The sequence below is a fragment of the Anguilla anguilla genome, chromosome 1, assembly GCF_013347855.1.
Source record: "Anguilla anguilla isolate fAngAng1 chromosome 1, fAngAng1.pri, whole genome shotgun sequence".
NCBI classification, from domain to species: Eukaryota; Metazoa; Chordata; class Actinopteri; order Anguilliformes; family Anguillidae; genus Anguilla; species Anguilla anguilla.
In genome coordinates, this window is record NC_049201.1 from 83850308 (window position 1) to 83867141 (window position 16834).

General features: G+C 38.7%; 2 protein-coding genes across 2 annotated transcripts in view; one reads left to right on the forward strand and one right to left on the reverse strand.

Annotated features, from left to right (window-relative positions):
* Nucleotides 1–16834, forward strand: part of LOC118232142 (basement membrane-specific heparan sulfate proteoglycan core protein-like) — a 1449502-nt gene that overhangs the window by 1108709 nt on the left and 323959 nt on the right. The window lies entirely within an intron of this gene.
* On the reverse strand, nucleotides 6876–15939 carry LOC118232177 (B-cell receptor CD22-like). The gene is made up of 9 exons (XM_035426866.1): nucleotides 15880–15939; nucleotides 14758–14821; nucleotides 11723–11828; nucleotides 10304–10645; nucleotides 9976–10215; nucleotides 8268–8615; nucleotides 7941–8180; nucleotides 7434–7703; nucleotides 6876–7103 (listed from the first exon to the last, which is right to left on the reverse strand). The coding sequence occupies exons 3-9, from the start codon at nucleotides 11763–11765 to the stop codon at nucleotides 6949–6951; spliced, it is 1638 nt and encodes a 545-aa protein (XP_035282757.1). The 5' UTR covers nucleotides 11766–11828; nucleotides 14758–14821; nucleotides 15880–15939; the 3' UTR covers nucleotides 6876–6948.

The following is a 16834-nucleotide window of genomic DNA, read 5'->3' on the forward strand; positions in this document are numbered from 1 at the left end:
GCCATCATCCAGATTAGAAAGTATGACTCACTTGCCCAGAACCTCCAAGCACAACTCTATGGTTCATAAACCATCTCAGAGAATCAGTCTGATCTAGGATCAGTTTTGCCTTTAGGCCATTATGGATAAAGCTTGGATATCAAGAGAGGAAACATGATCTGAGGTCAGCTCTCTTACTCTGAGATACTCTAGGAATAGGGATGAAGGTCAGTTTCGGTTGGGGTGGAGTTCAGGAAAGACTATAGGCACCTGCCTGAACCCCCTGAACCAGTAAGAGGCTCTTTTCATTTCCAGACCAAGTAAACTCAGTTCCAGTATGGAACAGTAAAGCATACTTTTAAAATTTAAGATCACACTAAAATGGACGAACCAAAGCTTCAACTGATGCAACAGGCACTCATTCAAACTTATGTCAGAGGTCTCTGGTTACTTGTTCATCCCTTCCCAATGGGAACACATCTCAGTGACTCTGTGCACACTTGCTTGTATTTGACACACTGTATATTTTCATGTTTGTATTTCATATACAATGCACGCTATTTGCTTATTTTTGGTTTATATCACCTACAGTACATCTCAACCATTTTGATTGTAGTTTATATATTTTGGGGAATAAGCGTATGCATGCCCGCATCTAGTTGATGTTGGGCTGCGTTGCCAATAATTAGAGCAGGTGTGCATTTGAACTGAGAAGACGCTGCGGACATACAGTGTTCTACGGCTATACAAGGCTTCACATTGCTCTACCTACACACTGTCTTTGAATTTAATGCATTGAAAGAAATACTGGCCTAAATAATTTGATTGTGTTTTACTTTTGATTTAGGCTATTTTCGATTTGAGGAACAACGTTATTTGATACGTTTCTTTATTTTGATGCATGCATCGTAACCTTTTGTTTGAGTGTTCATTGAAGGCCATTGCACTACACACCGCATGCACACTCATACATACAAACAAACAACCTGCTTTGCGGAAATTCCAAAATCAACTATCAAGACCATAGCAAACGTGAGTACAAGGCAAAAAAAGGGGTTTTGTGAAGTGAAGCACGTAGAGCTGTCCCAAAGGCGTCTTACATGGCTTAAACTGAATTTGCAAAACAGAAAGCCATTACAAAGGGAGACTAATAAACAGAAACACATGCTGATAAATACTGTATATGTAGACTGAAACATCAGAACTACATTTTGGAATAATCCCAAACAATTTATCTGGCACAGAGAGGTCGATTGCCAACAAGGATTTGAAGAGCATGGCTGCATCAGATTGAAAATACTCATCAGAATACACATATACAGGTCTTGATTATTATTTACACTGAAAAATGAATGGCAGAAACAAAGATTGTCAGAGTATTCGATTTATTAGCATAAATACCAGACTAACAAATACTACACAAGCTCACACAGTGAGTTAATGTGCTGCTAATGTCCTTAAATGCTCAGGCTTTAATGAAGAGCTCACACAGATTCCAGACAGCAGATACTTGTACAGGCTGTGACTTGATGAATGTTATTTGTATGGAAGAAATAGCGATCATTTATACATTTTATTTTTGTATTTGATTCCAGTTTAATCTTCATTCACTACAAAATGCTGTAACACAATATAGACTAAATGAAATAATATGATAATACACTTATCGGGAGAGAGTTCTGATCTGGCCTCAGTGGTTTATTAATGAGCCATTAGTATAAAACAGCCTTACTGACAGAGCAGTGTGGCTGAATTTGACCGTGAAGAAAGTTCTTCACACTAAATATAAAAGTAGAATGTGATTAACTGGCTGGTGCAGATCTGACTCACTTCCCCTTTTTCAAGTCTTGCACATTTTAAAAGTTAACTGATAAAAATGGCAGAACAACCGCAGTCATTAGCTTTGCTTCTGGTCAGGACTAACTGTACATTTTTAAAAGGCTGGGTAACTCCATTCTCTTATTGAGATTCAGATTCCAATATGAATATCAATGACAACAGCTGCTCTTAATCCCAATCAATTGCAATCATGTTTATTTTGGATATTATAATATAAACATAACAATTCTGCTTACAAGCATAATTCCTGATGCATTTTGACATATGCAATAATGAAGTCAAACTTTGCATATGTAAATATTCCTGAATCCACACGCTCTATAAGACAGACATGCTGACATGCACACTTCAATGCACACGCATGCACACGCATGCAAACGCATGCACACGCATGCACACGCATGCAAACAACATGGCGTAAGGCCGTGGGTGAGTGCTTCGTCGTTGCCGTGTTTCTGTAGCATGAGCAAATACTCGGAAACAGCCAGCCAGCACAGGGATTCCACCTTTGACTTGTTTATTCCTTGGAAATGTGTGGACGGGCTATCACTACTATAACTTACAATACAGCACTGCTTATCGATCACTCTTAAAACTGTCTGGAAAGCTGGCTACCTTCCCTCCAACAAAAATATCTGAACAACACTCCCCTGTCTCTGTGCCTTTTTCTGTGGCCCCCCCCCCCCCCCACTTTGCACCACCCTCTCTCTACACTAACAGAGGCCTTCCCAGTCCACAAACCATTTAAATGGGTACAGCAGTTCAATCTCACATCTCACATAAGCACATGTATGAATTCACTTGAGACCTTTATCCCATTCACTGATGTGCAATTAATACAGGCATTGTTTCTGTTTTTTTTTTTTTTTTTTTTAATTTCAGCATCTCTGTCTGTTCCCAAATGAACTTTGTCTTTATTTGAGACCTTGTAAAACAATAACAAATAAAAATATGCATCCAGCTGCATGTGCATGACTGAATTAAAACATCTGTGACTGCATTGGCAATGTGAACTAAAGCTACTAGCAGGAAGCTATCTGCTAATACTTACATTGTTGCTAAGGTCTGAGGCTTGTCCTATTCCAATACATGTACAGTATAAACAGTCTGTAAAAGCAGAAGAGCTTAATATTAATGAGTCTGCAAAAGGTGTGATAGGCATCAGGCACAGGTAAACACTCTTAGGTTCAGGAGCCCCATACAAAAAACCATTAGCTAAACCAGATTACTTAATTCAGCTTCGCAAAAGATCTTGGGGTAAATCGATCTGAAACGCTCAGACAGGACTCATGTACTGCAGTAATAGTGTCATCTACAGGCAGAAAAGGTGCACTGCATTCATCTCTCCTCCTGAGGTTCATTTCACTGCCTCAAACAGAATGTTTAACCTAATTGAATCTGGGTGTTATAGTTTTTTTTTTTTTCTTTCTTTTTTTTTAACAGTTTATAAAAGATATATTTTCTATTTATTTCATTTAACTCAATGTGGTGCAGGTCTCACTCCGTACTAAAACATAAATGACAGTACTGATGACATCATTTGCTAAATTTTTCCACTGGGTTCCTTACCCATCCTGTGTCTGCTATATATATATATATATATATATATATATATCAGCCTTTTGTCATTTGGAAATCCAGCAGGCCCTGTGGGATGTTTTTTTTAAAGTACCTGTTTAGTGCTTTTCCTGCACATGTTCTATTCCATCAGCAGAACCCAGGGGGGAACACCTATAGTACACGGTTTACTAACAAAATTATTCAAGCATAGGTTTATTTTGTTTGTTTCATTGAATGATTGTTTAAAAAAACTCAAGGTTTGCTTTTTTTTAACATTTAGCAATACAAAAAAACACTAAGAATGTGAATAACACATTCACCTTATGTGAATTTATACTCTAGATGGGATCAGTTCAGTAGTAAGCACAATATAATCACAAAATGTGCACAAGAATGTCATAGTGATGTAAATGTTATACAAGTATTAATAAACAAATTTAAATAACTGAATTATATATGAAGCTCAATTCTCCAGTATATTTGGCCAACGAATACATTCAGCAATGATAATGGCTTTCCGTCACCAACATCTTGATAATACTTTGTGTACAAAATGCTGACATGAGCTGTTATGCATGTAAATTTTGAAACATTGCCAAAGGAATGATCCATTCTGAGTATGTCTTTGCAGACTCCAATAACCACAGTCATCCCGGTCATGTGACAAAGGCACAGTCATGTGACCTGAGTTCATGAGGAGAGTTTATGTTCACTGGTGTTTTAATAAATACTCTTAAATGTATAGTCCAGTGAAGGAAATGTTTGGTTCATACCACTTGAGGATTACTTTGCAGACAATTTGCTGTTTAAAGTTCAAGGAAAAACACAGAAAATGCTCACACATTAAAAGAAATGTCCAAATTTACACTGAATAACCAGCATTGGTCCTCAGTTTATGAAGCAAGATATCTTCCTGGTTTATTTTCACATGTCCAGTTTTCGAACCGTGCTGTACGGATGGGGCTGGTGACCTGCATGGAGAAAACAGCGCATTTAGACTCTATTAAAGTCACAGACATTCTCATTCTCATTTCAGTCAATCCTGCCTGAGCCTTTATCACATTTAGACACACCTTGCAACATGAAGCACAAGCAGAAGCTTTAGCCACAGAACAGTTATCTGGAATTTTGGAAAACATTACATCACTGTGATGTCATAGGCTGAGGTCACAAGGCAGGGAGATGAAAAGAGAAGAAAGTTGACAAGCAGAACAAACCAAATGATGAATCTAGATCAGCGGAACATCCAGTCCTCGTGTTACCATGTTCTTCTTTTTGACCAGGCAGAGAAGTTCTTAGCAAAGCAGCAGCGAGAGATTACAACATTTTAAAATACTTAAACTGGGCTTTGGGACTGCAACAAACAAATAACCAAAATATAGAATTAGTGTGCATCAAGGCAACACCCAGTCCTACAAACACATAAATATATAAACTGTTACAGATGTACTGAGAAGTACTGGAAGAATACTCATTTGTATTTTTGTTTCCAGGGTTTGTTTTGTACATGCTTACATGACCAAGTGTTATGGATGCACATTTTTTGGCTACCATTCATTTCTAATATTGTACACGCTGATGTAAATGCCACACATCTACTATGGTTAGAATCTAAATACTTCTTTGTGTTTTTGTTTCCAACATAAATCACAGCACACCAATCTCAGCTCTCCCCAGTGAGACACTCTGGTCTATCCAGTGAGACACTCTGGTCTATCCAGTGAGACACTCCGGTCTATCCAGTGAGACTCTCCGGTCTATCCAGTGAGACTCTCCGGTCTATCCAGTGAGACTCTCTGGTCTATTAACAGAACCTGCTCCTGTTTGCGGGTGTTAGCGGGCTGAACAGAGGAGTAGAGGGGAACTTCACTGTCGTCTCTGTCCGTACCCTGTGTTCCAGTGTGACTCATTGCCATCCCTGAGACGTTGCCATAAATGGGGCTTTCATTCCCCTGCAGGGTAAAGAAAAGAGGCAGGAGAAGGATGAGAAAGTTCCACAGAAAGTACCTGTTCATTTCAGTGAGCTCCTCAGAGCTGGAGTGAGCTACTCACCCCCATTAACTCCAAAACATCAATTTAACCTGATATAAAAAATCAGCTAATGAATCAATGTATTATTTTCAAATACATTCCATCAGCAGTTCAATATCGACTGAACCAGACATACTTAAAAACATATAGACAAACTTAATACACTTAATAAGATTTCTTGTCTCTATCATGACCTGTTTTACAGTGGGTTTTCATAAAATTTTGGAAAGATTGCATTCTGAAGTACTTCTTTCATTCCAAAGCATATATTTGCAATAACCAATAGCAATAAACCACCATCACAACAATAATCTGTGTGTATCTATTCACTGGAAACAGTGAATACAACACATACAGTAAAAGTCACTCTCCCTGGCTCTCTATGTAATGCACAGATTATTACATGCACATAAGCAGTATTGTACTGTGTAACGTTACTGTCAGATACTGCAACCCCTTTTGAGAAAATGAAACTGTCCTTAACAGGGGAATACACATAATTAACTCCTGAAATATTTCCGTTAAGCATGTGAACACACATAAAAGATCATAACCTCATCCTGTAAATCTGTACATAATCTAATAAACCTTCAAGGTCACATGGCACACACTGCTATGCTTTCTACTTATTTGTAAGAAAGGTTTATTTATTTATTTAGGATCCTCATTAGCAATACACAGGTGCTATATAAATAAATAAATCATGTCTCACGATTACTGTTATAAAGCATTGTGAGTATTAATCAATCTTCACAACTCTAATTATACTGTATTATAAGCAAATTTTAATGTATTATAAGCATATAATGCATTATAGACAGGCATCATAGACAGTGTTAACCACATTTCCATTTTTGCATTATGCATTATCAAAATTATGTTACATTCATAGATAAATACATGTATGCATATATGTAGACTGATTTCATTATCTCACCTGCCTTTCCTCTTCTGTCTCATTTGTTGATTTTCTCCTCCTGATTATTCAGAGAAGAAAGAAAAATAAAAAGTAAATATACCTTCAGACAAATCTTTAAACAGCCCCCTCTTGTATAAACAGCATTTTGCTTTTGTTTGAATGATGTGTATTGCTGAGGTAATAGTGCCCATGTATGTGTATATTTATTATTGTTCAGATGTCATTTGGTTACAGGAAATGAGCCTGAGTTATAAGAGATTTCTTCATGCCCAATAAATGTAGTTCTGCTTTATTCAAACCAACACTGGAGCTCATGGGCAAATTAATGTGCATGACAAGACTTGTTATGGTCTGTAACTGTCCACATGATTCATATTAAGAACAAGCTTTAAGGGGATTCTGTTACCCCTGTTAAATCATACAGGTTTGATTAACTAATTTGGACACTAAAATGCATCAGTCAGAGTTTATAAAATTGACATCGCAATAAAACAAAATGTCTAATAATGCAGTCGTCTAGGCACTAATCAGACATTAGAGGGGGGAGTATGGCATCAGCATCATGTAACGTAGCTAATGCTTGACAAAAACATTCCACAAAAATGTGCACTCGTTTTAAACTATGAGTCTAAATCAGACATACAGTAATTCACACTGGAGTGACTACAAACCGACTCATTTACAACCACGTACCTCAGGCACACAACACCCAGAAACACAAGAGCCAAAATGGCAGCCACTCCCACAGCTGCAGCCGCGATCAGTGACTGACCTCCTTAGCAAAGTCAGAGAGATGTAGCCCTGTCAGTTATGATATAGCAGTGCTCATTTCACAACATGCCTCACCATGGTCCTTAAGGCGAAAGTTTATAAATGTTTAGATACACCCCTTATATACCTACATTTACTGGAAATTTCTGTACATTTGAATTTTACTGAATTCAATGCTGGCATCATGATACTTTTAGTTACACTGCTCATCATCATTATCTACCATGATCCGGTTCGGATTGTAGCACCGATATCATGATCAGCATTGCTTTGTAGCCTCTGGATCATAATCAGTATCACATAAAATACTGTATCAAATATTTTCTGGCCCTACCTTGCACTGTGACCAGTAGAGCAGAAGCATTTTGAGCTCCAAGTCTGTTCTGTGCCTCACAGTAGTACTGTCCTCTGTTCCAGGATCCAAAGTTAGAAAAGTTCAAACTCTGTCCAGATCCTGCCTGCCAGACTCCAGTGTCATTCTTCTTAACCCAGGTGTAGTTCTGCACAGGTGGGTTGGCATCACTGCTGCAGGTCAGAGTCATTGAACTGCCCTCCACTATTTCACCAGAGGGGCTCACTGCTACTGAGGTGCTCTTGGGACGATCTGAAAGACGGAACAATGATTTGTAGTTTCGTGTGAAATTTAAACCTGACTCAGGCATACGTCATGTTTTCAAATCATTGCATCATGGCACTTTTCCAGATATTGAAGATTCATCCGATGCTATAATGACAGAACATTTACATGCAGCATAGTATAATCTGTACAATTTAGCTGAAAATTATAGTTGAAAACTTTCAAAACTGTGAGATTTGAAGAAGTTTGGCCTCTGGTACTCACATCTCACATTAAGAGCCACTGCAGGGGAATGAAGCTCATAGCCTTTCACAGCACAAGAGTATCTGCCTGCATCTTCACTGCTGGCTGTGAACTGGTGACTCTGATCAGTGAAGGACAGAGGAGATCCGTCCCTGTACCAGATGAAGGCTGGGCTGCCAGTCAGAGTGCAGGTGGTGCTACAGTTCAGTCTCACACTCTGTCCCTCTGTCACTGAGTTAGGATTCACCATCACCTGTAGATCTGCAAATAGCAAATTAAACCTGTAAAAATCTTCCAGTCATACTTGTGGGAGGAGAATCCTCTGAGTTTATAGCATAAAATAATTACCAGTGATTGCCAATGTGACCCCAGGTTCTCCAGTATATTTTCCACGATCACAGTCAGTCAGGAACCTGAATTTGTATGTTTTTGAATCAGTTTCTCTCAGGTGTTTTATTCTAAAAGTGCAGTCACTGTTCTTATTCCCCAGGTACTCCACACGGTCAGAGTACTCTGGGGTCTGGGACAGGTCCTCATGCTCCTGTGGCTTGTTCCAGTGAATAAACCAGAATGTTTTCTGCACTGTGTGAGATGTAGGATATGAGTAAGTGCAGCTCATGTCTACTGAAGACCCCTTTAAGGCACAGATTCTCTCAGGGGTGTACGTCACTCCCCATCCACTCTGGCTCAGAACACCTGAAAATCACACACACACACACACACACACACACACACACACACACATATTGCTCAGTGCTTTTGCACACAGATGTATTGGTAAAATTACAGATTTGGGATTCAATTGTCAAAACGACAGCACCTAAGATTTTCTCCAAAAACATAGAACATCAACAATTGTACACAATCAACAGCTCTGATCATTTAGTAGAACCAGAGATTCACTGCATGGCCAAAAGTTTGTGGACACATGAACATCACACCCATATGTGCGTCTTGAACATCTTATTCCAAAACCATGGGCAGTAGTATGCAGTTAAACCCCCCCCCCCCCTCCTTGCTGCTATAACCACTTCCACTCTTCTGGGTAGGCTTTTCACAAGATGTTGGAACATGGCTGCGAGGATTCACTTCCATTCTGCCACAAGACCAGTAGTGAGGTTGGGCAGTAATTTTGAGCGATAAAGCCTGGTTTGCAGTTGGCATTTCAAATCATCCCTAAGGTGTTCAATGGGGCTGAGGTCAGGGCTCTGTGCAGGCCAGTCAAGTTCTTCAACAACAAACTCGGAAAACCATTTCTTTAAGGACCTCGCTTTGTGCACGGGGGCACTGTCATACTGAAAAAGGAAAGCGCCTTCCAAAAACTGTTATTACAAAGTTGGAAGCTCACAATTCTCTTGTATGCTTGAATGCCATTGTATGCTGTAGCATTAACATCTCCCTTCTCTGGACCTAAGGGGCCTAGCCCAAAACACCAAAAACTACCCCAGAACATTATTCCTCCTCCATTAAACTTTACAGTCGGCACTATGCATTTCAGCAGGTAGCGTTCTCCTGGCATTCGCTAAATCCTGATTTGTCTGTCAGACTGCCAGATTGTGAATGAAGCCTGAATCATCACTCCAGAGAATGCGTGTCCCCTGCAACAGAGTTCAATGATGGTGTGCTTCACATCACTTCAGCCTAAGCTTGGCATTGTACATGGTGATCTTAGGCCTGTGTACAGCTACTTGGCCATGGAAACCTATTGCTTGATGCTCCCAACCAACAGTTCTTGTGCTGATGTTGCTTCCAGAGGCAATCTAGAACTCTGTAGTGAGTGTTGCAACTGAGGACAGACAATTTTTATGTGCTACGTGCTTCAGCACTCTGTGATCCCATTCTGAGACCTTTTGTGGACTATCGCTTCGCAGCTGAAACGTTGTTGCTCCTGTACGTTTCCACTTCACAATAACAGCACTTACAGTTTTAAAGCTGGGTGTGAAGCTCATGAGATGAAAAAGAGAAACTGCAATGGTCAAAGTGAATGGCATTTCTACCGTGAGAATGGCAGCAAAAAAATAGTGTGAAGCACACAAGTTTGGCCCCATCTACTCACATATCACATTAAGAGTCACTGCAGGGGAATGAAGCTCATAGCCTTTCACAGCACAGGAGTATCTGCCTGCATCTTCATTCCTGGCTGTGAACTGGTGACTCTGATCAGTGAAGGGCAGAGGAGATCCATCCCTGTACCAGATGAAGGCTGGGCTGCCAGTCAGAGTGCAGGTGGTGCTACAGTTCAGTCTCACACTCTGTCCCTCTTTCACTGTGTCAGGATTCACCATCACCTGTAGATCTGCAAATAGCAAATTAAACCTGTAATAAAGCTTCCAGTCATACTTGTGGGTAGAGAATCCTCTGAGTTTATAGCATAAAATAATTACCAGTAACTTCCAATGTGACACCAGGATCTCCAGTATATTTATCACTGGCGGTCAGGAACCTGAATCGGTATGTTTTTGAATCATTTTTTCTCAGTTGGTTTATTCTGAAAGTGCAGTCACTGTGCTTATTCCCCAGATACTCCACACGGTGAGAGTACTCTGGGTCCTGGGACAGGTCCTCAGGCTCCTGTGCCTTGTTCCAGTGAATAAACCAGAATGTTTTCTGCACTGTGTGAGATGTGGGATATGAGTAAGTACAGTTCATGCCTATTGAAGACTCCTTTAAGGCACAGATTCTCTCAGGGGTGTAAGTCACTCCCCATCCCTCCTCGCTCAGAGCACCTGAAAAATACAAACACACCCACACACACACACACATGCAGACACACATACAGGCACATACACACACACACACACACACACACGTGCACACATACACACGAACACATGTATACATACACATACATACATACACACATGCGCACACATACGCAAATGCACGCACACACACACACGCACGCACACACACACACAAATTCACGCACGCACACACACAAACACACTGCTCAGAAATCCTTTAAAACACAGATGTGTTGGCAACATGACAGATAAGAGATTCAATTAAAAAAACTTTAAAACAACTGCACCTAATTTCTCCAAAACTATGGAACATCAATAATTGTACTTGTATTTCAATACTAACTGATGTCAGTAGATGGCAGTAGCCGCCGATCAATGTGAGATTCGCAGGTACAGGAAGTCTTGCTTAGTAGCTAGCTTTGCTAGAATGCAGTAGCAAACCAAGCAAGTTATGAGTGAGTGTCTGCATATAACGATGGCTGAAAACTGTTATGTTTTGCTTGCAGTGAAAACAAACTGCTTTCATTAAAACGTGGCACCGGAATACTTGTGTCGTCATTCTAAGAATGCAACATGCACAATCAACAGCTCCGATCATCTAGTACAGCCACAGATATTTATATCATGCCTCAGTCTCAGTTTCAACGCTGAGTGTGAAGAGAAACTTCATCTTAAAGGCTCTCTCTTTTTCCCCTCTCTTTTCAGATGAGAAACGTTGCACTACTCTAAACTAATGTACTGTAGAACATTATTTTATATTAATTATATACATTCCTTAAAGCAATTTAAATGTATTCACTTTGGCTTCTGATTGAGATAATGAAGAGAGACTAATAAATAGGAACACATGCTGATAAATACTTTATATGTAGACAGATACATCAGAACTACATTTGGAAAAAAAACAAAACAATTTACCTGACACAGAGAGGATGATTACCAACAAGGTATTGAAGAGCATGGCTGACTCAGCCTAAATACTAAATACTATACTATAAATACTTTATATGTAGACAGATACATCAGAACTACATTTGGAAAAAAAACAAAACAATTTACCTGACACGGAGAGGATGATTACCAACAAGGTATTGAAGAGCATGGCTGCATCAGATTGAAAATATTTATCCAAATACACATATACAGGTCTTGATTATTATTTACACTGTGAAAATGAACAGCACAAACAAAGACTGTCAGAGTATTCTCTTAATTTGCAGAAATACTAGAATAACAATTACTACACAAGCACACACAGTGAGTTAATGTGCTGCTAATGCCTAAAAATGCTTTGGGTTTTATGAAGATCTCACAAAGATTCCAGAAAGCAGAGACTCAAACAGCCTTTTACTTGATGAATGATATTTGTATGGAAGAAGCAGCAATTGTTTATAGTCAGAAAATGCATTTTATTTTATATTTGATTCCAGTTTAATCTTCTTGCACCACAAAATATCATGACGTAGTTTTGACTAAATGAAATGATATGATAATGCACTTACCAGGAGAGATTTCTGATCTGGCCTCAGTGGTTTGTTAATGTGCCATTAATATTAATCAGCCTTGCAGACAGAGCAGTGTGGCTGAATATGATCGCAAATAAAATGCTTCACACTAAATATAAAAGTAGAATGTGTTACAGATCTGACTCACTTCCTGAATGTGATACTCATTTTAGATTGTATCAGATACAAACTTTTGAATAAAATATACAGAGTCGTTTGCTTTGTGTCTGGACTGGACCAGTAGTGCCTTTTCAAAAAGACTGGGTAATTCTTATTTCTTTGCCCCCACTGTATTATTGAAATTCAGATGTCAATAATATTCTTCATTTTTGCATATTACGCTTATAAAATAAACATAAATACTGTGTTTACAAAAATGATTCCGGATTACAACACAAACTGATGCTAAGATCTGAGACTTTGCCGATTCCAATACATCCATCAATCCATCCATTATCTATACCCGCTTATCCTGAGCTGGAGCTGGTGCTGGAGCCTATCCAAGCATGCATTGGGCGAGAGGCAGGAATACACTCTGTGCAGGCTTCCCATCTATCGCAGGGAACACACACCATTCACTCACACATTCATACCTATGGGCAATTTAGAGTCTCCATTTGGCCTATTTGTATGTTTTTCGACCGTGGGAGGCAACCGGAGTACCCGGAGGTACATGCAAACTCCAGACAGAAAGGACCCAACCTGAGATTCGAAACCCATGCCTTCTTGCTGTGAGGCGACAGTGCTACCCACTGCACCACCATGCCACCCCTACTCCAATACATGTACAGTAGAGGTTAATATAGAAGTGACTGTAAAAGGTGTGATAGGCATCAGGCACAGGAAAACACTGATACATTCAGGAGCCCTATACAAAATCCATTACCTAAACCAGATTATTTAATTCAGTTTAGTAAAAGATCTTCCAGGAATTTGATCTGAAATGTACATACAAGACTCATCTATTTTAATAATTTCCCCATCTACAGCTATTAATATTAAATGTATTGAATCCATCTATCCCTCCTAGGTAAATTTTACTGCCACAAACAGCATGCTTTACCATTGCTACCATACATAACTCAGTCGTGTTTATGTTTCATGCATCAGATTTTTGACATGAAGCTGGAACATCAACAAAGTGCTGCTGTAGCTTAGCCTATAACCCGCTTATTAACATAAAGATTGCACACACTGTACTTTCACAGAAGATGAAAGGAGTGGACAGGCGTAGTTTTCGTATCTTTGTGTATGGCAGCAGTGCAGTACGGTGGTTTGGGGGTCCAGAGTGTGGCTCTGGGAGCTCTGAGGTTGCAGTTTCCATCCCCACCTGGAGCACTGCTCTGGGGCCCCAAAGCGGGTACTGTGAGGTGCCCCTGCTTGGCTCTTTTGTGCAGAGCGGGCGCGGCTGTGGGTGAAGCTGCCTAATTTCAGGCGAGTGCTACCCTGAACACAGACAGTTAAAGCGCTGCTCACTTCCTGCAGCCTGTTCTATTCTTTATTTTATTCCACACCTCAGTTCAGTGTCCGGTGGTGCAGCGCTGTTTCTGTGGTTGATGTTCATATGACTTTTTAGAACTTTGCTTTTGCTTTGCCTGTTATACGGTCCTTCATGCACATAATTAGTTGCAATTAGTTGCATTTCAATGCTGATATTTCATAAAGATGATTTTTACTAAATGTATGTAAAGAAGACTAATAAAATTATGAATTCTTTCAAATATCTAAAACCAGACAGAAACTTAAATTTGGGCTCAATACAACAAGGCAAAGTAAAATTAAATACTAAAACACTGTTTTAAAAAAAATTAGGACCTCACCTTTAAAAGTGACTTGAGTTTGCAGATTATAATCTGTACAGGCAATAATATAATATGAGACTCTAATATCTTCAGACAGGGGTCTGGAGAACTATGCAAAGTAGACACGCACACACACACACACACACACGCACACGCACACGCACATATTTTCAAGTATACAATTTAATTTCACAAAAGTTTAAATGAAGGCAAAATCTATAATATTCCTCAGGAATAGAGCACACCAGTAAATGCAGTTCATTTACAGTTCTGCCCATGTCATGTAGCCAAAGAAATCTACTCATCTCTGTTGCAGAGCTGAGCATAAAGAGGAACTTAAGATCAATCATTTGTTCTACATTTCACAGCAGAAGTGTGGTAAAAATAAATGTAAAAAAGATTCTGCTCAGCCTAGAATCTCTAAACCAAATTCAAATTCAAAATAACTTTATCCATTAGGAACTTCATTTGTGAAAAAGTGTCAGTGCATACACAATACATAACCGGACAAATGAGAAACACAGATCAGACAACATACAAGTGTAGATTAAATCAGTTTAAGGTGTCCGCCAGTAGGGCATCTAAACAACGTATGTGATCTTGTATGTAAGATTTAGATTCCCATTTCCTGTAACATATGTCTTTAATTTTTTGCTTTCCCAATCTAATGAGTTAAACAGGTTATATCAAATCATAGTAATTCTAAATAGATTTTAGCTTCTGATAGATATTGTAACCTCTGTAAACTGGCATTAATAAGCAGAGCTGGAGTAACTAAATTTTTTACCTGAGGCAGAGAGAAGGGCTTACAAAAATACTGTTGAGGTTGTTTGGGGCATGGCTGCATCGGCCTGAACATATATATAAAAAACATAACTTATATTATTGCCTTTTGTTTTTTTTGTTTTTTAAGCCATAACCAAAATTCCACAAAATGAATCACTGATATTCAGCGTTTAACAGATAACATGGAAAGTAATAAAATAAAGAGTTGCTGTCAGTAAACAGTAATCTTTTTTTATTGTTTTATTTATTTATTTTTTTTAACATAATTTTAATTTTAAGAAAGCTAATGTACTGTTTTAACGAATGCTGTGCATGTTTTCCCCACTGGTCACATAGCCACCTTTCAGCAGTGAGAGAGACTGACCTCCATTAGGATCACTAGATTAGCACAGAATAAAGCACTCGCTGTAATCCGTAGATCAGAGAACAACAACACTGTACTTCAATTTTTTACTGTTTATAAAAATGCAACAAATTGAAGCGTGCAAAAATCAAAGATGTCTTCTCTCAACTTCTATCAAGGCACTCTATTGAATCATATACATTATTTTACAACTCAATGAAACAATGTGTTAACAGCCATTAAGAATAAAACAGGGCTAAATCATGCACTTACGCTGGTAGAGGAGGAGCGATCTTAACGGTTTTCAAACTGTCTGAAACGGCCCTGCTGACAGGCTCATATTTCTGAACATGGCAGACTGACTGTGATGTATGCAAAGCTTGAATAATAATTGTTTATATTTGTAAATATTATTACGTTTTACTTTAACCAGAAGAGTCTTGTTGAGATTCAAAATCTCTTTTTCAAGAGTGTCCTGGCCAAGACAGGTAGCATCTCATGCAGTTTAACATGGTTGCAGAATGACAATATAAAATCAAATTATAGACAACAAAGATTATTTTACAAGAATGCAACTTCACTGTGTAACTTGACATATTGGTACACAATGATGAATATAAAAACATTAAAGAGCTAAATGAGCATCACAGCTGTGTAAAATGTGTTAACGGTAGTTTAAAAGCCAGAAAAAAGAGGGAACCATGTTCCAATGCGAATGACAATATTTTGCTGCTGTAGCCTAGCCTATAACCCCCAGATCAACATATAAATTGCACTTACTTTCGCAGAAGATGTAAGGAGCACACAGGTGTAGTTATCTTTGTGAAAGTATCACGGCTCTGGTGCCTCAAAGCGGGTACTGTGAGGTGCCCCTGCTTGGCTCTTTTGTGCAGAGGTGTAGCGGGCGCGGCTGTGGGTGAAGCTGCCTAATTTCAGACCAGAGCCACCCTGACCACAGACAGTTAAAGTGCTGCTCACTTCCTGCAGCCTGTTCTATTCTTTATTTTATTTCACACCTCAGTTCAGTGTCCGGTGGAGCAGCGCTGTTTCTGTGGTTGATGTTCATGTGACCTTTTAGATCTTTGGTTTTGCTTTGCCTGTTATACGGTCCTTCATGCACATAATTAGTTGCATTTCAATGCTTATACTTCATGAAGATGATTTTTACTACATACAGCCGACTGGATTATTGTATCTTTCACATTTCACAGAGATGAAATAGATGCCCATGAAATAGATTCCATAAAATGGAATTTATATGAATATTATTTTATTTATTTAATTTAATTTATTTATTTATTTATTTTATTTTTTTTTGGCGGGGGGGGTTCGCAGCAAAACATGATGGCCATATAAAGAAAATAATGATAATCTTTATCAAAACAGAGGTTCAAGGTTCACAGTGCTTTACAATGCTCAAATAAATTATAATATATTTATAGACATAATAGAACAATGTATGTAAAGAAAACAAACACAAAGATTCATTATTTCAAATAGCTAAACAGACAGAAAGTAAAAATGGGGTCAATACAACAAGGCAATGTAAAATGTAAAGCTAAAACACTGTTTTAAAAGATTTTGGACCTTGCTTTTAAAAGTGACGTGAGTTTGGAGATTATAATCTGCATTAATCTGCATGATAATCTTCCCATTCAATGTGAGACAATACATGCAAATGTACATGAGTTATGAGCGTGTGTGTAGCAGGGTTATATAAACATGTAACGGTGTT